The sequence below is a fragment of the Vespa velutina genome, chromosome 11, assembly GCF_912470025.1.
Source record: "Vespa velutina chromosome 11, iVesVel2.1, whole genome shotgun sequence".
Lineage (NCBI taxonomy): Eukaryota > Metazoa > Arthropoda > Insecta > Hymenoptera > Vespidae > Vespa > Vespa velutina.
In genome coordinates, this window is record NC_062198.1 from 478,217 (window position 1) to 503,955 (window position 25,739).

At 31.4% G+C, this 25,739-nt stretch overlaps 1 protein-coding gene across 3 annotated transcripts in view; it reads right to left on the reverse strand.

Annotated features, from left to right (window-relative positions):
* Window positions 1-1,248: 1,248 nt before the first annotated feature.
* Window positions 1,249-25,739, reverse strand: part of LOC124952757 (dendritic arbor reduction protein 1-like) — an 86,179-nt gene continuing 61,688 nt past the window's right edge. The window contains exons 2-4 of one of the 3 annotated variants that reach the window (XM_047503082.1): window positions 13,198-14,161; window positions 12,362-12,421; window positions 1,249-2,708 (exon numbers count right to left, since the gene is read on the reverse strand). In XM_047503082.1, the coding sequence (XP_047359038.1) occupies window positions 2,515-2,708; window positions 12,362-12,421; window positions 13,198-14,161 (1,218 nt within the window). In that variant the 3' untranslated portion in view covers window positions 1,249-2,514. The remainder of the gene's footprint in view (window positions 2,709-12,361; window positions 12,422-13,197; window positions 14,162-25,739) is intronic. The other 2 variants (XM_047503083.1, XM_047503084.1) reach the window with 2 other exon arrangements.

Genomic DNA, 25,739 nt, shown 5'->3' on the forward strand with positions numbered 1-25,739 from the left:
AATTTGTACATGAGGCATCACGGGATATCAGACGTTTCGCATCGACATACACGACTTTTTTTCTTTTAGTCTTTCCAACGTGCCTGGGTCTTTCCGATTTTAATAGTTACAAGGACATACACGATGTTCGTTCTAAGTTCACGACATTTTTCTAATTGTTTAATTGTTCTTGAATTTGATTGACCATTTCTTTTTTTCCTCTTACTAATATTCATGAAGATAAAACAGTGAAAATAAAATGTTATATAAATTTTTTTTCTTTATTTTTATAAAGTTTCGCAAACATAGCACTCGTAGTATATTAGAACGTGAAACGCTTGGAAAATATCTGGACCACAATCCGCGTTGATTATATTCACACGTAATAACGTTGAAATAGTTGTTTACGTCGGGAAATAATCGCGGCGAAAGGAAGCTTTGGCTTCTCTTCTCGAAACCCTTTACACCTTAGGTCACGTTGTCCTAACCTAGTTTACGATCGTAAAACACTTCGATTCGAAAAGTAAGATATCCGAGACGAGATATCTACGGCTAAAGCTTGAACGGAGAGGAACGTACTGCAATATCTGCATCGTCCCTTTCTCCCTCTCTCTCTTTCTTTCTCTCTCTCTTTCTCTCTCTTTTTTTTCTCTCTCTCTTCTGTGAGAGAGAACACATAACGCTGTGACGAAATATTTCCTCGCAACCACCCACACCATCGGCGTACAATCACGAAGGCATACGTTTCGTCATAACCTCCTTAGCCGGTGAACAAATATCGAGGTAAACCACACGTTGTTGAACTCTCTCGATAGCTTCGTCCCGAGAGTCGAAGAAAATGTTCGCCAAGTTCCGTTAGCCGCCATCTTTCTTCTTTTTCTTCTTCTTCTTTGGAGACAAGTAAATTCAAATTTTTCGAATCGTTCGGAAATCTTTCTTTTTTCTTTTTTTTGTTCTTTTTTTTGTGGTCCAGCCACAGCGAGCAAAAGCCGAACAAAATATTACGTTCCCGATATTACGCGATTGTCGATGGAAAATATCGATATCTGTTAAAGGATATCATATTTTGGTGAAGCGTTCGTTTTACACGCCATGCTATGTATAACAATGTAATAAATACGATGAGAGAGAGAGAGAGAGAGAGAGAGAGAGAGAGAGAGAGAGAGAGAGAGAAAGAGAGAGAGAGAGAGAGAGAGAGAGAGAGAGAAAGAGAGAGAGAAAGAGAGAGAGAAAAAGAGAGAGAGAGAGAGAAAGAGAGAGAGAAAGAGAGAGAGAAAAAGAGAGAGATAGAGAGAGAAAGAAAAAGAGAGGGTAAGAGCATACATACATAGAGTTATATTTATGTACACGCACGCGCGCACGCGTGTGTGTATGTGTATATGTATATACACGCAATGAGAATCTTTTAAATTAGTTAAGTGTCGAGAATGAATATTTGTCCGGCCTCTCTTGCAAACGTGGTAATAGTAGTAGTAGTAATAGTAATAGTAATAGTAATAGTAGTAGTAGTAGTAGTAGTAGTAGTAGTAGTAGTAGTAGCAAAGTAGTAGTAGTAGTAGTAGTAGAGTAGTAGTAGTAGTAGTAATAGTAGTAGTAGTAGTAGTAGTAGTAGTAGTAGTAGTAGTAGTAGTAGTAGTAGTAGTAATAGTAGTAATACATACATACATACAAAACAAAGCGATCGTGCATTCCCGAAATCTTAAACGCGAAATTTTTATAATACCAAGCCTTCGAAAATTGGATTTTTCTTGAAGCAAGGCGACCGATTTTGTTTTTTTCTCTTTCATTTTCCTTTTAATTTCTGTCGATGTCGAATTATCTTTATAATTTATCTACGTAAGCGGTGCAATCGAAACGACAAAAAAATTCATTGAGAGTAAAGATCGTGATCGTCTTGCAATCGTTTGGAATAAATCGTTTCGTTGAGATACAAAGCGAGTAAGTATATAAGTACTCGAACGTACTCTTCCTTTCGTGTCTCCTAGAACAACGTTTTTCGATCATCCTTCTGAATGATTCGCAAGAGACTAGACTTACAGATGCAACAACGATAACGATCAGATGCTCTTTGAAATTGAGTAAACATTTTGTTTTCGGTGCGTATTTTTGTTCATTATTAATATGAGAAAAGAAGTTACCTGATTTCAAAAAGCAGGTATACATATATTCATTTTTGCGTATCAGCGTTTATAAATTATTTGTTCTTGTTTATTTTTTTCTTTTTTTTCGGCATAGATAAAATTTACTTTTCTAGTAGCGAATTTGTTCGAATATCGGAACGACAAGTATCGTTTGATTTTTCGAAAAGAGAGATCGAAAAGTATCCATTCTAAGGACAAGAAAAAAGATCGAAACGATTCGACGATGGCCCTTTCTCCTTTTCATTCGTTGCTTCTACAATCTACAAAGTAGCGTCATCGAATTTTTCTTCTCTATCAACGAGTGAGGAAGCGCCTTCGATATATTTTCTTCTTTTTCTTTTTCAATTCTCTTCGTTTCGTCGAGGAGTTCGTCTGCGTAACCATGATAGGTAGTTCACTTGGTGTGCTGCTTCGGTAGATGTCGCTTCATGTGCAACGCGAGATGGTCGCTCCTCGCGAATGATCGCTCGCAGACAGCGCATTTGAACGGTTTCGCGCCAGTATGCTTCCGATAATGCCGCGTTAATTCGTCGCTTCTCGCAAATCGCCATTCGCATTCCGGCCACTGACACTGGTACGGTTTTTCTCCTGCAAATATAATTAAAGAAACATGTTAGATTAATTTTTTTCTTTTTCCTTACTTTTTAAACGAGAAAAACTATTATGTGTTAAATATATATATAAAAAAATGTAAACATATAAATATAATATTATCTATGGTATATATCAAATTTATCGAAAAGTTCTGTCGGTTTAACGCGTCAAATTATTTTTGAATATGGAAGAGTTTTTTTTTATACATAAATCGTATAAAACTTTTCGATGAACATAATAGAATATATATGTATGTTAAATGTATGCATTTATACAGGATGAATCGTTTCAAATGACTGGAAATTGATCAAATTTGCTTACAGATAAAAGAATGCCGTTGAAGAAGATATTACTTCTGTAAAACTTCAAACAGAAAAAATGCAAATAATTCCTATTGCTGATATTGCTACCATTTTTATTAGTTAGCTCAAAGAAAGGGACATCTATTAGAGAGAACAAAGCGTTTGCTCTTAGCCAGAAGATAGTTGTTCTCTCTCTCTTTCTTTGGTGTGTATTGCGCGCGTGCGCGCATACGGCCAAGATGCCGCGGTGACCTTTAACTGTACTCGCATGCTGCAACACGCTCACCTGTATAAGCCTACTCTCGTACAGTGCCGATCCGAGGTAGTTGCAGGATGCAACAGGACGAGAGATAAAGCTACCGCGAACGCGCATGCCTGCATTCCGCTGCGACTCTAACTTTGGCTGATTAACAAAGCCTATCCCTTTTCTATCTTTCCCTTTATCGACACGAAGAAATCGTGACATGTATGTATAACTCTTATAGAATAGTTTCTCCTTTGTCTCCTTCTACTCTTCTTATATTAAGTCTACGAACAATATTGTTTTATTAAACAAACTTTTTTTTATTTTAACAATATTTGCTATCAAATAAAGTTGTATTTTGTAAAGTAATTGAAGAACAATAAAGATTTATATTTAAAATAATCTTTAAAAAAATGGATAATTTTATTAATATATAGATGTTTACATATATATGTGCGTATATAGCTATACTTTTAAAGATTATTTCAAAAAATATATATACATATTTTTTTAAATAATCTATATATTATCGTATCGTAAATATGTTCTAATCCACGCATGTAAACTATATATATACATGTATTGGCGAGTGGTAAGTTCAACGATGCGGATACGGTTTGCTTACCCGTCCGCATTCCAGTTAACATTTGCCAATTAACTTCGCCAAGGCAGCCGGTCGGGGGCACGACGATTAGGGCGACGTGTATTATACATACTATATATAGTACAATACAAACATATATATATGTATGTGCATATATATATATATATATATATATATATATTGCGTGTATATACGTACACAGATGCAAGTTAGTTAGTTATACGGTATCGAATTTCGTAAGATTTTCTTCGTCAAGATGTAATCGCGTCTCCATGATACAGCCTAATGTTCCCGTTAGATACATTTTGAAATAACAATTTCTCACGCAAAGCTTCGTGAGCAACTAATGATACCGATTTACGAATATCATCGATGTTAAACCACGAAGGTATATATGTACTTAGTTCCACGTTAATATTCCTATATCACGTGAGTTTTTGAGTCCAAATAGACGAATGATCGACAACCTTTTAAATCGAATTCATTTCCTTTTAATTAATGTCAAAGTTAGATTATGTAACTTCGACGATTAAAAATAAGTAAAACGAAGAATAATTCTACCAATATTATGACTACGGAAAAAAATTATAAGGATACGTCGTGACCTTTTAAAACTATGTTCAATCTATGTACAAAATTACAAATTCAACTCTCTTGTTGCTCTTAAAAATAAATTCAGCTATTTTTTGCTAATTATCAATGATAATTAATTTGATAAAATGGTAATCCTTAAAATTTCTTAAGAAGGTATTTAAATATTCTTTTGGAAATATTTATTACATCTATCGAAAACATCTGTTCGATTATTGGATGAGTTTTTTCAAAAATGAATCATTTTATCGATGAGGAATTCAGAAGTTTCCATTAAGATGGGAAGTTGTTAATATAAATGGAAAAATACATTAAATATTAATAAATTATTAATTGGATATTAATAATTGGTATGGAAATGTATTTTTTTTTTATATTACTTAAAAAATAGGAAAAACTTTTTCAATAGTCGTAGCATATTAATTTTATTTCAAATTTGTTTTATTATCAACTAAATAAATAATATTCCTTTCACTAATTGAAATAAAAATATTATTTTCTTCTTAAGGTGATCGAGGAACAATCGGGAAACGTCGAAAGTTCGATAAACGTGCGCATACGGAGAGAAAGAATGAAGGAGGAGGTTATGGTTGCAGGGGAGGGGGAGGAAGAAGAGGACAAGAATCTCTCTCTTTCTCTCTCTTTCTCTCTCTTTCTCTGTTTCTCTCGATAGCTAAGAAATACACCCACTCATCCCAACTCGTTTCGTCGGCTCGTGCAACGGTCTCTTTCTCTCTTTCTCTCTCTCTCTCTCTCTCTCTCTCTCTCTCTATAGAAAGGATCCTAACCGGTCCATGGTTGGCACACGCATAGACTCCCATACGGTCGGCGTGTTACCACCACGAGCCACGTCCATTCACGGGTAGTACACGTTCGTGAGAATCCGTCAGAATATTTTCTTCCACTCGGCGGACTGTGAGAAGAGATTGGAAGGAGAAAGAAATAGAAATAGCGAGTAAATGTGTTCAACACATTACTCTATTATTATTATTATTAGTTGTAGTAATATTATCATTAAAAATATTATAAAAAATAATTGATTTAATCGATTAAATTGATTAAATTCATTTCTTTTTTATTTCATTTTCTTTCAAAATTAATCGAAATAATAAAAAAATATATATATTTTATATTTTTTATTAAATCAATAAAAAAGTAAAAAAAGAAGAAAGGAAAAGAAGAAATAAGAGGTCAAGTAGATCAAGATTTTGGTTCGGGGACAACATCCGACAGAGAATTATTCATTTATTCTTTCTTTTTCCTTTTTTTTTTGAGGATGACCACGTGACAGGATCGACGAGTAGCTCGCGCACGAGACTGCGGCGTTTTCTTTGATACCTTAGCGTGGCAAAAAACTACGAGGCTCGTGTCGTGAATGAATCCCGTAGCTATGCGGGGGGAGAGAAAGAGAGAGAGAAAGTAAGAGAGAGAGAATGAGAAGGGGAGGAGGGGAGAATAACTGACAGATTGCCGTTACCGAGAAAAAGGTGTTAAATCATCCGAGCTACGATTGAAATCTTAGGAGCTCCTCTACCGATCGGATTATATTGAGAAACTCGATCGAGTGAGTCTCTTTGAACATTGCTTTTTATGATTTTGAATTCTTTATATTTGTTTAAACGAAGAAATAAATTAATAATTAATTGATCTCAAAATAATATAATAAACATATTTTATGTAACATTATAATAACACAAAATAAACATTATATTTAGTTTTATAATGTTTATTTATTATAAGATTTATTGTAGGTATTATTATGTAATGTTTGCACTATATATAATTTATATGATGTATTTTATATAATGTTTATTGTAATTATGTAAATAATATATTATATTATATATACAAAAACTACAATATGTAGGTAATATTAGGTTAATGCAAAAATTATTGAGGTTTACAATTGTGAAATTTAAAGACGTATATAGTTTGTATGTCGTTGAATAATCGACATTGAGTTCTGCAATTTCTCGAGTTGTTTTATGTAAGGACCGTTTCAATAATGGCACTTAAATCATTATTGTCAATAACTAAAAGACTCTCTTTATCTTTGAGGCTTTCGTTTCCATCATGAAATTTTTAGAACCAATGTTGAATTGTATATTCATTAATTGTTTTTTGGTCAAAAATATGAGTGATATTTCGAATAGTTTTTCTTGCTTTACGTCCCCATTTAAACTGATATAATAAAAAAGCGCGAATTTTCTTTTTTTCCATGATTAATTTAAAGGCTTACATTTGACAATACTAAACAATAAAAATAGTATAAGCAAAAATCCGCAATGCCGATTTCATTCTTTATAATGAACTATTGCATGACAATAAAGATAAAAGATACCTAGAAAAATTGGCGCCAAATTTAAAATAATAAAAATTTCCATTATTTTTTCACCACTTTAATACGTACCTATATATATAATAAACATTATATTCAATATAAAATTTTATAACTCACAGTATATGAGTTATAAGGTTATAATTTATTTATTATTATTATAACAAGATAATATAATGGAAAAAAATGATTTATCATTTTTTGAATCGGCGATCGGATGTCTTTGAGATACGATACGATTCGATTATCGCAAAAAGAACAGAAATCGATACACGCAACAAGTATTGTCTGTGGAATTTATCGCGGTTGGACGGGCCATTTTATCTCGCATAGTTTCTCCTCGTTAATTCGATATCGCCCGCAAAGCCGCGAGCAACGATCGAAAGGGAGGAAGAAAAGAAGGAAGGAAAGAAGGAAGAAAAGAAAGAAGGTTCGAGCGTTTGTTCGAAGCATGCGATGATGCTTAATTTGCCTCGGGCCGTCCTCGATAATTTTGGATCACTTTCACCCGGGCCACTATATACTAACATCGATTCGATTCGAATTTACTTTCCGAAGCGATCGATAGAAAATAGAATAGAAAAAAAAAAAAAACAAATAAGAAAGTCGAAAGATGATTGAGACGTTATTATTATTTATTATTTTTTTATAAATTTGATTACCTTTTTCAATATCATATAATTTCGAAGGTATTTGTATTTTAAGTTTTATTTTACTTTTTTTTTCCCCCATGAATGAGTATGGTTCATATTATTCTTATATTTTATATTGGATTGATGCAAAAGCTCGAATTTATTATTTTTAATAAATAAAATTTTTCTTTAATTTTTGGATTAAAAGTGGAACGAACTTTTATACCAATCTAATATATAGATAAACCTATCTATGACGTTTATATTTTTCAAATCGGGGTGTTTATTGTCTAAAATATTTTCGTAATGATAAATAACAATTACTTTGTGCAATAAGTAAGAAAAGGACTGTATAATAATTATGAAATTTCGTACAAATAACTCTCTTTTTTCATTATGCTTATATAATAATTTTATTGCTCCATAACGCATAGATTTCATTATAATAAGGTAATATAACTGCGATTTCCTTATCGCGACAAGGAATAACGTTTTTCTCTAATAATAATATTGTAGACCTATTAAGGCCAAAGAAATACGAAATTGAAACGCAGAACAAAAAATTGAAAGATACTAAAATAAAGGATATTAGTAACTATAAATCAGATGAATTTTTTTAGACTCTGATTCGAACGAAGAGTAATCAATATTATTCCTTCGACGTCGTATAATTATTATTGATAGTGGTAACTAATATTGATAATTATATAGTAGATGAAGAAAATACTATATTAAAAGAAATTTCCTGAGAAAGTTAAGGATCATAATTTATTATTTTATATTTTATATAGTTACTCGATGAAGATAACAGTTATTTCAAAGCTCTGAATTTTGTTATTTTATATAGAATGTTTCACAAATTTGTAAATTTTCATAATTCATATTTGAAGGCTTAATTTTTACTTATTCCACTTTATATATTTGTATGTATATAATATATATATATATATTATATATATAATATATATATATAATATATATATATTATATATATTATATATATTATATATATTTATATATATGTTATATATATATTATATATATATATTTATTTAGACAAAAAAAAATAAATTGTAGTGAGTTAATAGAGCGAAATGTATCATATAACATAAAGGAGAAAAGCGAAGAAGAAGAAAAAGAAGAATTCAGAACTAGGCGCCGTGGAAAGTCTCTTCTTCACTATAAATAGTGTCTCTTCGATTTTTTACAGTACGCTTGTAAACAGAGTTCGCTAGCAGATCGATAGAGAAAAAGAGATAGAAAGAGTGAGAGAATGGAGATGGGGGAAGAGATGTACGCCAAAGTTGGAAGTGTAGATGAAACAGGAATGTTGCTCGCCTCGCGTACTCACACGTACGTGACGATCATCTTTCTCGACATATACCACCACGCATACTTATATTTGTGTTTATGAGTGTATGTACACGTTCAAAGAGTACTTTGAAACACATATTGGTACTCTCATATATGTACAAATAAAACAAAAAGAGAGAGAGAAAGAGAGAGAGAGAGAGAGAGAGAGAGAGAGGGAGAGAGATCGTAAAAAAATTTATATTTTATAAGTAAAAGGCAATTATGAGAAAAAAAGAAGAAGAAAGAAGAAAATACAGTGTTTCATAAAAAATAGAATAGTAGATAAATAATAGAAAAGAGGAATTAGATGTAGAACATCATTTATTTATTATAAGAAAAAAAGCAACAATAAAAAAGAGAATAGGAGTATAGTCACTCATAAAAAATAAAAAAGTCAAGTGACAATAGAGAAAGAAAGAAGAAATAATGTGTTATTTCGTACGTGTGCCGTGTATAAAATTCCGTCTTTATACACGTACCATGTTATGTACACGTGCGCGCGCGCGTTGTGGTTGAGTAGGAGAGAGAGAAAGAAAGAAAGAAAGAAAGAAAGAGAGAGAAAGAGAGAGAGAGAGAGAGATAGGGAGACTGGAGCGGTGAATGCACGGTTCTTTCGTGAAAAGGCACGTAGAGGATCTCGGCCGTTCATTCAAGAAGAACGCGCCACGTGCCTGAGGCTCTCAAACCGCTAACTACGCCACTGCGTTCCATAATTGAGAAGTGAGATTCTCAAACTGGTTAAGGAGTATATACATATATATATGTATGTATGTACGTATTTATGTTGTGAGTATGGTTTTTCCTTTTTACATATATATATATATATATATATATATATATATATATATATATATATATATATTATATATACCACATATACACACAGGGTGTCTTAATAATATTATTACTAATCGATATCTTCGTTACTTTTAATGATACAAAAAAATGCTGAAGGAACGAATTGTTTGGTTTAAAGGGGTTCACGTTATGATATAAATCAATTTTTTCTTAACCCATTTGCATCCAAGCGCGGATATATTCGCGAACTGCGATTGTCTTATATCACTGAGCGTGGATATATCCGCGAGCCCGGGATTGCTTTTCATTACCAGTTACCGAATATTCTTCAGATGCCACAAATCGTGTCTGATAAAATATAAAATATAAAATTCGTTGTTTGCGATGTATCAACTGTTTTAAAAAGTATAATTCTGTTGTCATGTACTGCACTTATGACCGACTACGTGCGGTAATACGGGCCGATCATTGCTGATTTTTGAATACGGCACATTAAGTAGACGCATGATGCAAACAGGTTAAAGTTATTTTTTTCGAGATTTAAAGGTCATTGAAGTTTTTTTAAATAGAATTACGTATTTTGGTTGCCGAAATATGTTAAACAAGATGATAATGACTTTAATGACTTATAATACTATGATCTTTATGTGACCTTGAATAAAAAAAAATCACGAAAATTAAAGAATTCATGCAAATAATGAAATAATTATGATAGAAAGATTAATGAAGGAAAATTTATTTTAACAAGTGCTCAAAATGATATCCATCAATTGATGGATTCAAATTTCAATACATTTCTTTAAACGATTAATGAACTGGCTCTGATTATATATTTTTAATCGATGCTAGCAATTCTTTCATGGTTTCCGATGTAGTAGGAATGTTGTCTTTTATGAACTATTGATTTAGTCGCAATCTAGAGAAAAAAATCTAAAGCTGTAACATCTGGTAAACATTCAAGCCATCGAATATTTATTCTTCGATCAATCCAGTATAGCGGACAATTTAGTCTTATATTTGACGGATTATTAATGCATTGTGAACTGGATATCCGTCACGATAAAACTATATTCGATATCGTTGAGATGCGGAAATGTTTTCTATTTAACAAGTAAACTTTTATAAAGTTTTTTTTATTCAAGGTCATGTGAAGATCATAGTATTATAGATCATTCGATTCATCATGCGATGATGGAAATATGTAATTCCGTTTTTTAAAATTTCATTAGCTGAAATTGTGAAAAAAAATAAACTAAAAAAAAATTGATTTACTCGATAATGTGTGCTCCTTTGAAATCAAATAATTCGTTTCTTTGTCATTTCTTTGTATCATAATAGTAACAGAAATATCGCTTTGTAATAGAACTAGCGAGACACTCTGCGTGTATATACGTAGGTGTATAGAGGATGAGACAAACAAAGTGTTACATGTTGTTTTCTCTGAAACCGTTTAAGATAGCGATGTAAATTTTTTGTTGTTTAATTAAATAAAATCGAAGATCAATTATTCATTGGGTAAAAAAAAATAATTATAATATTCTATTTAAGAAAAAGAATAATTCAAATTAATGAATTTGTAAAAAGACATTAAATTTGTTGTTTTGTGTAAAGATGGTAGTATAAACATTGACATATAAGATTTTCTAAACTTAGATTAACAACAAAAATAAGGGAAAGGGAAACATTGATTCTGAACTGATAAAAATTATCTTCCAAAATCTTAGCTAAATTGTCAGTCCAAATTTCAAACATGTAACTCTCGTTATTCTATTTTTCTGTTATCTGCTTTTCTTGTACGAGTTATGCGTACGAAACGATGACGGTTTACCGCAAAACCTCGAGGTATCAATTCGAAAGTGGTACATCGCACTTAAGATGCCTCTGGCTTGCTGCATTCCGCAAGAAGCTGACGCCGAATGGCCACGTGTGCAGGAATCGCATCTTGTTCTTCAGTGTTCGTTCACCACGTGTGTGTTAATCTATGTATCGAAGAGAGAGGAGTCAAAGACAAAGAAAGAAAGAAAGAAAGAAAGAAGGAAAGAGAGAGAGAGAGAGAGAGAGAGAGAGAGAGAGAGAGAGAGAAAGAGAAAAAAGACAGAGAAAGTTTGATCGTCAATTTTAAAATGCAAACATTACTTTTATCAACTTTTTCTTTTTCCTGCTTTAAGTCAATTCTTTACATTTTAATTAGTCTTATTTTGATACTTGAACTTTCTTTTTAACGACTCATCTTGATTAATTCATCTTTCTTTCTTTCTTTTTTTCACATACATATATACCTAAGCAAAAGAGTATCCATGCGATGTGTTTGGACACGGACAGGATGTGGGTCGCTAGTTACACTTTAGTACTCGCATACCATGTTCGTGTTCCTTATACGTTTACATATGATAGAGATGTTTGTGACACCAAGAGCCAGTAAAAGACGAAGAAGGTATTAGAGATAAATAGAGATAGAGATAGAAATAGAGATAGAGAGAGAGAGAAAGAGAGAGAGAGAGAATCTCCATTTATATGTGTGTGCATGGAAGAGAGAAAGAAAGAGACCGCGCCCTGCCCACGCTAAGAAGAGAGTCGGGACCGACTTGGCACTTTTAAACTCTCCGTCCTGCTTCGAGGATGAGCTACATACCTAATTGTTGAACGGTACATACTACTTGTGCTGCCCTTAGCCGCGCCTTGACGCAATCATTTCGCTAATTATCGCGATTCGAGTTGGTACGTTTCTTCTGTAAACACACACGCAAATACGCATACACACGCATATACATATTCACAAACTTACCCGTATGTATTCTCTGATGGGCCTTCAGGTGCGAACTCTTCGTGTATACTTTCGTACAACCTGCAAACAAGGAAGAGCGAGCGTTTTAAAAATGCCGCCATTGTTTCATTCTTTTGACCAATCACTTGTTCTCCTTTTATTCGAGTTAAAAAAGAGAAAGAGAGAAACAGAGAATTACGAAGTCAATTTCTCGAGATTTTCAGTTCTGATAAATATGAGAAAATTATACCAGATTTTTTTTACTAGTATAACTAATATATAATAATGGTAATAAATCTTACAAACGTTTTCGATTAAGCCTACAAAACGAGTTTTGACGATTTTTGTGTCACATGATAATAAACGTGTTTTACATGAACGAGATTCCTCGAAAGCGAGTAAGTATAGTTCGTAGGTATTGTATAACAAGCAAAGGCTCACTTCGTTGTCCTAACACTAATATCTTCTGTTTACCAGGATTTGCCTATCTGCGAGGTAACGCAACATTGTAAATTTTTGAAAGGTGAGACCCTGAGACAAAGAACGAGGACAACCAGAGATAACCGATAGACTTAGGGTGATGATCGTATATCTCGGTTTGTTCAGGATATTCGGTCAATTCCGTCAGTTTTGTTTCTTTAAATTACACTTGAATAATGTGAATATATATCGAGAAGTATCTTTTAATGTTTAGATCAGTGGTTCTTTGATTTTTGGTCTCTAAAAACTCTATGCACTTTTAGAATTGAACAAAAATTTTGAAGAGCTTTTATTTGAAACTTTAAAAAGTTTCACTATCAAAAATGTTGGAAAATAGAGAAGGAAAATAGTAGAAAAAAAAGAAACGTGAGACTAACCTATGAAATCACAGTGGTGAACACGTCGCTTTTCGAGCTCAGGATTGTTCCGTCTGTTAAACTTGGTTGTAATGGGTGGCGGTTGAATTCGATGGGGCGGATTTAGAATAGAGGGTTGCGGATAGGGCGGAGGCGGTGTCCGTCGCGGTGGGCCACCACCGATGGGCGAGCCAGGATCCGAGATGGGAGGTGTTAACGGTGAGATGTACATCAACCTGGTCATCGAGCCGTAAAGCGGTGAGGTCGTTGCGTTACCAGCTTGCTGAAGCGTCTGAGACGATCCATGATGATTCGTTGAGGTGTCGTTGCTGTTACCGTTATTATTGTTACTGTTATTATTATTCCCATTGTTGTTATTAACGTTACTGTTGTTCGCAACAGAGTTGGTATTGGCGTTTCCTGCATTACCGGAAACATTACTTCCATTTCCAGGATTACCCGGTGGGAAAGCTTTAAAAGGCGCTGTTGTTGTCGTTGTCGTCGTTCGATGATGAACGAGCTGTTGTTGCGCACCCGTTGACACATTTGACTGTCCCGAATTTGAAAAGCTCTGTACCTGATTCGACGCTGGTCCTTCGAGCAAGTGTAAAGTCGGTGGCGCTGGCAATGGTTCTGTCTTTATTTCGACTGGTGAAAGAACTGGAGAGGTCACGTCGTCGGATTCCATTTTAATGTGAGATTGAGAGCCCAACATGTCCGCGTTCTCCGGGTCAAGCTTTTGAATGCTCGACGTGATGTCCTCCCAAAGAGGAGGCCTGAGAAAAACGTCGTCGTCGTTTCCACTTGGTTGATTCCTCGAAGATACGAAACTAGCCTGTGGTCTGCAAACTGGACCACCGACTTCAAAAAAGTCCTCCATGTGTACTGAAGACTCTCTCGTATCCTTATCCCCTTCATCTTCGTCTAACTTTTGCAAACGATCGAGATCTTGTCTGCAGAGAAACGTATCCAGGTCCGATGTCTGCTGAAAGCATAGTTAAGCGATGTTAGATATAATTTATTAGGCTGGATAATGATTATTTCTATATAATAAAATTATTGCATCAATTCAAAAATTTAAAAATTTATTAACGATAACAAGAATGTCTTTTTGTTATCGGCCGAGTAAAAACAGTCGCCTGTGGGCATTGATGTCTCCAAAAGTCCTACGCAAGTTGTAAGAGATTTCAATGTCCGCATTGAATTCTTACGAAGTCCATTCCATCGAGAAATTGTATCGACTAAGAAGATCTTAAAATGAAATCGATGGATTTATTGTAATTCCTTTATTTTATTTTTTTTCAAAATTACGAGTCGACCGTCACGTATAAAATCAAAGCTTAAAGGGTAAAGAAGGAGAGGGGTTGTTGAAGTCCAATGACTTGCATTATGCTGATGCACCGATGATGCACGAAGACTGGTACACCATCCTTCGTAGTACGTTAATATGCAACGAGCACATCGGGGGCTGTGCAGCATGAGGTCTCTCCGACACCCCACGCCTCGTGTCCGGACGTTACTACGCATGAGAGGCCGTTGAAGGAAGAGGAAGAGATAAGAAGAGACGGAGAGAGAAAATCGAAAAAGAAGAAGAGGAGGCAGGGTAGCAAGCGATGCTCCGTCATTCTTTGCATGATTTCTATTCGTTCAACACCGCCCTCGCGTACCAACTCTCTTCTTCTTTTTCTATCGAGACGGGAACGTGCGAGCACAACATTTTGAATATTTTAATACGCCATGCTGGTCGAAGTACACGCAGCAAAACGCCCATTCAACGATCTCGTCTCTTTCTTTTTTCTTTTTCTTTTTTTTTTCTTTTCGACTATCGATGATCGATGGATCTCATTCTAACGTTTGCTAAATAATATCTTGCCTGGATCACAATGAACTGAAAATAAAACGGGAGTTGTTATGACTCGGTCATGAAATTTCTAAGATAATTAATACATTACTTATGCTTTATTAATAATTAAAAATCTTTATTATGCTAGATATTTCATTTTAAGAAATATTTTCAAAATATATATTGATTATGAATTTTAATATAGGTATTTAAACGGCTTTAAAATATGATACTTATCTTAAAATTTTATTAAATGAAGAGACAGCATGGAATGTATACTTTTCAAATTTGAATGAAAAATTCTATTTGTTTTTAAAACAAAATTTTTATAGAAATATGTTGTTTTGTATTCCCTGACAATCTTTTTGAATAATTTTTATACTATAGTAAATTAGTTTATGTAATAAATTAATATAAAACTTCTAACCATTTGCCATTTGTTATTAAATTACAATCGCTTTTAATTGATTTATAGAAAGGTCCATAAAACATTAATTTGTTGAATGAAATTAATGTCTAGAAACCAAATGATTAATTATTATCAAGTATCTATATTTTTCTTTTTCTTTTTAGAACTAAACATTTTTTTATTAATTATAAAAAACATTCTCATTTGTTATTAAAGTCTACACCATTTTGTCCAATGCTACCAAGTTACTTTTTACCTCCAGATTGTTCAAGTAATATTTGGTCTGGAATGGGAGGATAAAGGTCGTTATCCTGGACACAGGATACAGAGTTGATGATTGACTTTCTTCAAGTGGATTTTCCGTTCAATGTATTTCGCTATCTAATGAAGTAATGAAGTAGAAAAAGATTCTTTTTGCTTGAGTGCTCTAATTTCTAACATTCTAGTCGAGTCTTAGGTCTATTTGAAATCTCTAGAACTTTCGCAATTTCGTTGTTCGAGATGCTCAATCAAGATGCTTGAATTAGAATTCGTCCTTAACTGAATTTCTCATTTTAGGTTATAGTATTCACGCGATGCAACCAGGAATGAGGAATCTAGGAGGCTGAAAAATCTACGTATTTACGAAAAATAAAATTTATTTTTCACTATATAATACGGATATAAAATCGTTCTCTAATATTTAGACTTCTTCGCGTGAAAAAAGTATACAAAAATAAATAGAGAGCTTGGTTTTATAACGATTTGACAAGAATTTGACAAAAATAGCGTGTTAACTATACAACATTGACTTTTAAATAGAACAAGTTATCTCCTTTAGCAACAAGGGTTTTTATAATTACTGGATATCTTGTAAGGACTTAGAAGAAGGAAGTTGTTTAATTAATAATAAAATGTCATTGATTCTGATTTTCCCTTTCTTCTTAAGTCTTTACCAGTTCTCTCTGCTCTCTACGATAATGGTGGTTGTAGTGAAATTACTCTGTTGACGGATATGTTGCCATTTTTGTCTTTTGCGGAAGAGTTTGATCTGCCATATGAGTTAAACTGTTCATTAAGCGAATAATAGATACTCTTATCTTCCGCAATCTGTCATCAATGAAAAATATTTTTAATTATTTATTTTGAATTATTTATATCAATGCCAAATTCGAAATTAACCGTCTAATTCGAATTACTTGAAACGTACCTTTCCTTAATGATGAAACAAATGTAATATATAGACGATAGTTAAGTAAAATCGTGTCAATCACTGTCAAAATTTCGTAACCATTTCGTCTATTGTTTATCAATATGGTATTTATAACATTCTTATAATTAATCATAATTGAAGTACTTACTAAACAAAAACTATTTATTATTTATTGTGATATTATATCATCATTCGAAAATTCATAAGCTTTAAATTAAATAACATAAAGTCCTTTATTTTCGAAATAAAATAGATACTATATTTAATAAATAAAATTAGTTTTTATTAATATATAAATATATATAAAACTGAACTGTTAGTATGTTCTAATTATAAATTTAGTTATTGTAGATAATATTAATTTTATTCTATCAAATATTCTCAATTAAATATCAAATATTCTTTTTCTTTCTCTCTCTCTCTCTCTATTTTATGTGTCTACTAATTAATATAATTAATTCATTTTTAAACATTATTAAGTTAGATCAATGTATCATAAAACAAATAAAAGAATGAATATTTGTTTAAATATATGAATATTTTTAATAGTATTCTGTTAACAGTAATAATAACTTTTTTATCGTATAGCAATAATTCGACATTAAAGGAATTAAAATCTATATACCTATAGATATACTTTAAGGATTTAATTTAATCTCTTTGATAAATAATAAAAAATGTAAATATAAAGAATCTTTCACATTTATTAGCTTCTCGCTATAGGAAGTTTGCGTCCGCTCTTCGAAGAAGGTCGACGGTAGTCGTGTACGAGAGAAATTAACGACGTTATGGCGGACGTTAGAAAAGCCAACGCGTTACGATCGCCAAGTTGCTCGCGCAGAAATCTCGTGTGTGTCCAGCTGTAATTTTCCGAGCGGCACTCGGTTATTAATCACATGGTTATATACGGTAATGACGAGCCGTCTCCTAATGGATCGGAAGCATGATGTTTTAATGGAATAAAAAGAATTCGTCGTGGCTACTCGTGTAAGTACCACGATGGATGGAATTGGAAAAGAAAAATGCGTTTCTTGGTGCTACTCATGCGAGATACTTCATGTAATTACGTCGTTACGACTATACGTACATACTGATGTATGTATTTATGTGTGTGTATATGTATGTGTGTGTATATGTGATGTAGGTCGAAAATCGTGTAAACGTAAGAGCGCAGTAGTGTAATAAAGAGTTCAGGGAATTAAGTAAGTATAAGAATACATGTAATGTAATTTGAATTTACAGTTTTAATTTTGATTCGAATAGTAGTGATGCAGTAGTAGTGTCGATATGCGCAGTAAAAATAGCGTATATTTATTTGTAGCAAAACGAATACGTGTTTGTTGCATACAAAACAAACAAAGAAAAACTCTAGACATACAATTTTCGAAATCGATTTAAGTTGGTAAAACATTTCGTTGTACGTAAAATAGTTTGACATTATTGAAATAAAAAGAAAAAAATAATAAGTCATTGTACACCCTGGTATTCTCTTTCAATGAAAACTTTTCTTTACATACGAATTCTTCGGTGGCTCATTTTGTCAACCCTTGAACTTTCGAAATGTAATGCGGACAACGGCGATGACGCCGATGACAAAGGGAGAGCGGTAAATTGGTTGAAACTTTTCGTGAGGAATTTCAAAGTGAGAGAGCGAGAAAGAGAAAGAAGGAGAGACAGAGAGAGAGAGAGAGAGAGAAAGAGAGAGAGAGAGAGAGAGAGAGAGACAGACAGACAGACAGACAGACAGACAGACAGATAGACACAGACAGACAGATAGAAAGATAGACAGAGAGAGACAGAGAGAAAGGGACAGAGAGACAGAGCGAAAGAGAGAGAGAGAGAGAGACAGAGAGAGAGAGAGAGAGAGAGAGAGAGAGAGCTCATCGTTCGTCCGACGAACGCGCGCGAGGTGATTTATGAATTATTTACACAATGAATTATTCATCGTCGGAAGATTGGTATACTCGCAACACTCGATCCTACCTGATATGCAATTTGAAAAGGAGTTTGTAGCGCGCTACGACATGCGCTTGCGTGCGAAACATTATATTTAAATCCCGTACGTGGCCAGCACGACGCGAGGGTAACCATCCAGTTGGAGAGACAAAACTTGAATCGGTCGAAGACGCGATGACGATGGTTAAGTTCCGACATTGACGATGAAATCAAAGGGAACAGAATGAAACGTTCGTAGGTCTAACGGAAAGGGAAATCTTGCGGGAGGTCCTACGAGACTCTCTAATTTTGATTTATAATATTTCTTTTCCTTCTATGATGCCAGCTGGCATACGTGACTAATATGGGAGAGAAATACAACGGTGATAGTATCACAAATTTCTTTTTTTTTCTCTCGTTAGCGTTGCTAGCATACATAATTATAAGAATACAAAAATTCTTTCCAAAAATCTTCATAATTTTGTGTTTTTCTTTTAAATTAATTTGTCTTTCTTGTTTCTTTCTTTTATATCATTTTTTTTTATTTAAATTATATATAAAGCTAATATACGTGAGTATTTATTATAAAAGCGTAGGAATACGAAAATTACAGTATTTTGATTTTTTGAAGATTATTAGCATACATAATTAATATAAATACAAAATTTTCGTCAGAAGTCTTCATAAAATTATTTATTTCTGTCTAAATAAATTTATCCACTTTCGATTAATTATTTTTTCTTATAGAGCTAATGTGAGTATCTTAAATGAAAGCCTAGGAATACAAAAATAATAATATTTTGATTTTTTTTTAATGTTAGCATACATATTTAACATGAATATTTAGAAATATACCTAAAATTTTTGTCGCAAGTCTTCGCAATTCTATTTATTTCTATCTAAATTAATTCGTCTATCTACTTTCAATTCGTTATTATTTTATTTTATTTTTTTAAATAAATTTTATATATATATATATATATATATCAGTAAAATTTATTTAAAAGAAAAAATATATATATATATATCAATATATATATCAATTTTATATATTATCATACATTTTCATTTATATATTGTTTCATTTGATCTAGTATCGTTCAACTATTAAATATATCTATTTGTGTTTTTTCCCTCTACCTTTACTCGTTCTTTTCTTTTTTTTCTTCTTATTTTTTTTCATCTCCTCCTCCATATATTTCTTACTCTTTCTATCAGACACCTCGCCCCGTCTCTTTCTCACGTTGCAATAATAATAGTGCGGAACCACGAGCAAAGTTCGTCCATCCGGCTATTAATGCGCGTAATCATAGAGTCAGGGTCATCGGTGTTAATAATGCGTTTTCGAATCTGTCAGAGCAAGAACGGACACCCACGCAGTCGATAGCGCGTCGTTATTACAATCGCCGTATACGCTCGAATATCTCTGTGTGTTTGTGTACGTTTGTATATATATATATATATGTATGTATGTATGTATATATATGCGTATGCGTTCGAAGGATATGTACAATACGAGTTGAATTTTTTATGCTCGTGATCGTATCTGTATCGTTGCATCCGACAAGGAAAATCTCTTGCACGATTCGTAATGGTACAAAAATGTCGGACGACTCTGATAAAATTCTGACATGATACGTGTTACATGTAAGTATGTAGGTATACGAGATGATACATCAATTCTGTCAAATATAATAAGGGAAAATTTCGAAGCGAGAAATTTAAAAAATTATTAAATTTCATAAATCTTTTTTGTTATCGTTCGTTTCCATTTCAGGGGGAGAGAAGTATAAAAACATCCTTATATTTTTATTCTTATTTTTTATTTTCAATCTTTTTTTTATGTTTCTTTTGTTTTTTTTTCAGAAGTAATTGAACATATCAAACATTTTATTAGAAAAGATTGTTCATTTTGTGAAAAAAATTAAAGATTGTTGAAAAATTCTAATGATCTTTTATATTAATGGAAAATGTTTTGTTTTTTAACGTAATATTGTTTGATTATTATTTTTCACTTTAAAAGGGTAAATAAAATTTCGAAGATAATTTTCTTTTTCGTTTTTATTTCACTACTTGGAAATGATGATAAATACAAAACAATTTTTAAGATAATGATTGTTATTTTTAACACAATCTATCATTTTTTTTTAAATAAAAACTTTGATTTATTTAAAGAATTAAGTCAAGATATAAAAATAAATATTTAAAAAATATATATTGTTGGTGATTTTTATTTTATGAAAAGTTATATTATTTTAAATTAATTTGTCACAAGTACATATAGTGTAATTTTTATTCTCTATGAAAGTAAATATCATTTTTGTTTACTTAATTTTATTTCTTGAAGATAAGTAAATAATGTTTATTTTTATTTCCAGTGTCAAATCCATTTTAAAAAAGTATATGTATGTATATAATATGTTTTATTACTATATGTATCTATTCTTTAATTAATTAAATATTTACGTAATAGATACTATATATACTATACATAGGTACTTCTTACTATATATACATGATATAATGTATATATAGTAACAAGTAATGAAATGATATAATGATTAAATATTTTACAATTTTTGTAAAATTATATCAATCTTTTGTTATAATTTGAAAAAGAAATCATTTTTATAATGAAGTATTTTATATTTATGGCAATCTTCGTACAATATAACTAAAATAAGACAAGATATAAACGTATATGTTAATGACATATGCAGTTTAATCTAAATATATATAAAAAAATATATATGTATATATTAACGTATTGCAAATATAGTCTTTTAGTATCAATTCAGTCTAAAAAAAGCCAAAATGAATCTTTTTTAAACTGAAAATTGGCAACACACAAAAATATCATTTTATTTAGGATATTAATTTAAATATCCGTAAAGTTTCATAATTATAGTAATTTCCAACTTCAAGATTTTCTCTTATAAATGTTATCCGCTAATTTATTAATAAGAGAGGATAGAACTTTATAATATTAAGTGATATAGTCAAGTAACTTTTCAATCATGTTTTTTTAAGATATTGATTTCGAATAGTACAAAATCACAATTCAAGGATTATGAATTATTATTATCTAATCAAGATTTTGCGATAGTTGTTTTCACTCACGTCACAGATTTCATACATTTCAATTTCGCTAATCATTGATATTGTTTTTGGATTCGCGTGCAAGAGGGAAAGAACGTGTATATATATATATATATATATATATATATATATATATATATATATATATATAGTATATAGATACATAATAATCGCGAATAAGGTTAAAAAAAATCGATCGATAGGCAGGTGGTAGAAGAAAAGGCGAAAAGTCGAAGGTGTTACGGGAACGTTCCGCCATTTCTCATCCCTCGCCATATAACACAAACGTATAAATGGAGTTTGGTGGTAAAAAGGTTAGAGAATTGCTCTTTGCGTGGCACGCCATATATCATAATTATCGAAAGCGAATCGTCCATCGTATTTATGATGGCCGATAGGGTATATATATAGCGACAGCTTTATCGTCCGTTTCGTACGGTTGGTTTGTTCGTTCTATTTATCGATTTCGACGAGCGAAATGGGACGTAGGAAGATGGATGAAAAGCTTGTTGGCCGAAGGAAAGCGGCCATCTTGTCTGTGTGTTCGTGTCTTCGTATCCGTCGCGTGTGTTCGTGGTAACGAAGCGTAGCGCGCAGAAGCGAGCCTCGCCGAATCAATCTGGCGAAGCCACACCCTCTGACCTAAAGCCGTATTATCTCGATAAAACGCAAAGGGAAATGTCAGGTTGTAGAAAAAGAGAGAAAGAGAGAGAGAGAGAGAGAGAGAGAGAGAGAGAGAAAGAGAGAAAGAGCGTGTGTCGGCCATTATTACGAAGCGAAGAGTAGTAAAAGAGGAAGACTTCGATCGTGTTAGAAAGACTCAATGGTTGGCCCGAATTCGAGATTCTCATTGCCATCGGAAGAGAATAGGATAGAATAGGATAGTCCTCGATTTATTAGATTCTGTTTCTATACTTGGAATATCCTTACCTTCGTTGAAAAGTCGAATGGACAGGAACTCTGAAATATGGAACTCGTGCTTTTCTTATCTTTCATTTGATTTTATTCTAATAAACTTTATACTTATAACGCTATTTATTTATTAATCAATTCAATAACTATGCAAAATAATAAAATTAAAAATTTTGATTATAAAATATCGTATTTATTAGGTTGATTTATAAATAAGTACCGTTTTATTATAATGAATTTCTTGTTTGTAATTTTAGTTATTCATGAATCAATTCAATATGTTTGTTTATGGATAAGAAGTCATGTTATTGATACGAAATAAGAATATTATTATCTAAAATTACAAAGATCAAGTAGGTACCTATTATTTGCTCTACGTTTTATTAAAGACGATCGCCTATCGTCTTATTTCTACCCTTGACTTTTTTATTTTCTTTAATCTCATTTATTCTTCGATCTTCTTTAAGTTCTTTCATTAGTCGTGTCGAAGGAATCTTGTCGGCGTTATCTTAAATGCGATCTGTCATGAGTATCGAGGATTGTCATGGAAATTATTACTTTATCGCCATTTCAATTTCGGAACGACATTTCTTCTTTTCTTTTTTTCTTTTATTTTCTTTTTTTCTTCTTTTTCTTCTTCTGTACCTGTACAAGTCTTCCTGTTCATCGTTCAAATAAACTACCGTCTGAGAGAGTCAGCGACTGACGTGCTTCACGGGGTTGCCGCTCATGATTCTATAGGTTCTTTTACGTTATGTCTCTATAGACCTTTTATTCTTCCTTCTTCTTCATCTCTTGTGATTCGTCTTTCGACCAACCACCGTCCGCCATGCGTCATTTCTACGCGTGGAAATCATAATTTCGATCCGTCGTATTCGTGTCTTGCGAGTTCCCTTTGTTCTGTTATTTTTTTCTCCAGAGAAATAAATCATGATCTCTCTTAAACGTGTTCTATGTTGTAAGTTAACATTCTATCGTGTTTTATGAAAATATTACTTACGCCTAAGAAATGAATATTCGATTGTCTCGTTTAATATTACATCTTTTTTATAAACATAAGAAAATCATTATGAATTTTATTAAATAATCCTACAATAAATATAGCCAGTTGATTTATAAATAAATGTCTTTATAGGTAATAAGTATGTTATAATAAAATAATACTGTAAAATATGATATTTTTATAATACCAATTTTTATTTTATTATATTTCTATTTAACAATTATATTTATATAACTATTTTGGCTCGAATTATACATATAAGTGCCGTTTTATCATAAGCACTTATTTATTAATCAATCGAATATAATTAAACAGAAGAAAATTAATTTAAGACGAGAATTGATCAAATAAAGAAGAAAATACTTACATGCGTCTACGAATGATGTGGCTTTAAAAAAAAGCAAATATCATATGTAATGTTATGCTGTTATAATCTAATAATCATTATTTATTTTAATATTTTATTTTTATCTCGACCATTACTCTTTGAATATTTCTTATTATTTTTTTTTCTTTCTTTATCAAATTCCTAATAGCATAAATTCTCTATTTAAAATCTTATAGTAATATGTATATATAAGATTGTTTATTTAGATATAAAATATTTAAAATTTTTACATTACTAATCGGTCAATCCCATAATATAATAATATAATAAATAAATAAATAGATGAATATGTGTGATTTCCCCATATAATAAAACAGTCCGAATTCTTAATACCACAAAACAATCTTCCCTCACAGTTTGTTCTTTTCCTTTCAATTGAAAATTACTGAAAATCTTCGACTTAAAGCCTTTTTCTTTTTTCTGATTTTTTTTTTGATTGGGCGATGTATGTTATTAGAATATATATAAAGAATGGTCAAATTTTGGCTATCAGTTGGTTTGTATACATATAGAAAAAAATTTGCGTACCGATTATCTAATTTATATTTTATCAATTTTTTTTCTTATTATTAAATATACAAATCATATCTGACAATAAATATATAAAATAAACGAAGAAAAGGAAGGAGACGTATAGAAGAAAAATATATTTATATATTTTCACCTAATATTTTAACTAATTTATATAATCTTTTTTATAATAATCCAAGTATACGGTTTTGTTATCCACATACATTTTTATATTATTATAAAAGTAGATTTATTAAAGTTTTTGAAATCTATTTTTATGTTAATATTGGTTTTCATTTTCATATTAAAATTATAATAAAAAGTAAATATATTTTTATCAAATGTTTCAAATTTTCATTAATTTTCATTAATATTAATAGAAAGAAATTTATTTAATAATTATCATATGTTAAAATTTCAATTTTATTTTTTTTTATAAAACATTAACATATCACAAATGATTATTTTATTAATGAATTGAATATTTTCTTTTTATCATTGATAAAAACTGCAGTAGTATATAACAAATTTTCTATTATTTCCATTTATGAATTAATAATAAAAGTTACAATTTATACGACTAACAATTCACTATTTAAATTGTATCTTTTATATAATATTATAAATTATTTATAAAAAAAAGTAATTTGCAATTTGCAAAAGATTAAACATATTATGATAATAAATATATTGATTATCAAACTACAGTTTCTAATTTGAGTAAACATTTCTACTAAATAGAAAATATAACATAAATTATCATAAATGATATGATTTTGACAAATTTTCCTTGAATAACATGCACACTGTAAATTAAACCAGAATAAAATATTCTCGAATTCAAGTCTCAAATATTTTTTAAATCATTTTTTTAACTTTGATTAATCCAAAAATCATGAAGTTATGAAAAATAGGAAAGTCATAAACAAAACAAGAAAAACAAAAAAGAATTGTTTGCATTAAAGTTCTTATTATCTTATTATCAATGAATTAAAAAGACATAGATGAAGAGAGAGAGAGAGAGAGAGAGAGAGAGAGAGAGAGAGAGAGAGAGAGAGAAAGAGAAATCAGAATCATTCAGTAGGACCTCAATCAAAATGAATCGAACAAAAATCGATAGTTAAGAACCGAGTCTAAAAGTTTTGGTCTTAAGCTGGGTCCAACAAATGGCTGTAGGATCCCATTTCAGAGGTCCTTTGCTTTTCTCTCTCTCTCTCTCTCTCTCTCTCTCTCTCTTTGAAGTGGCTGTACTGCCACGGACACGTTGATTCT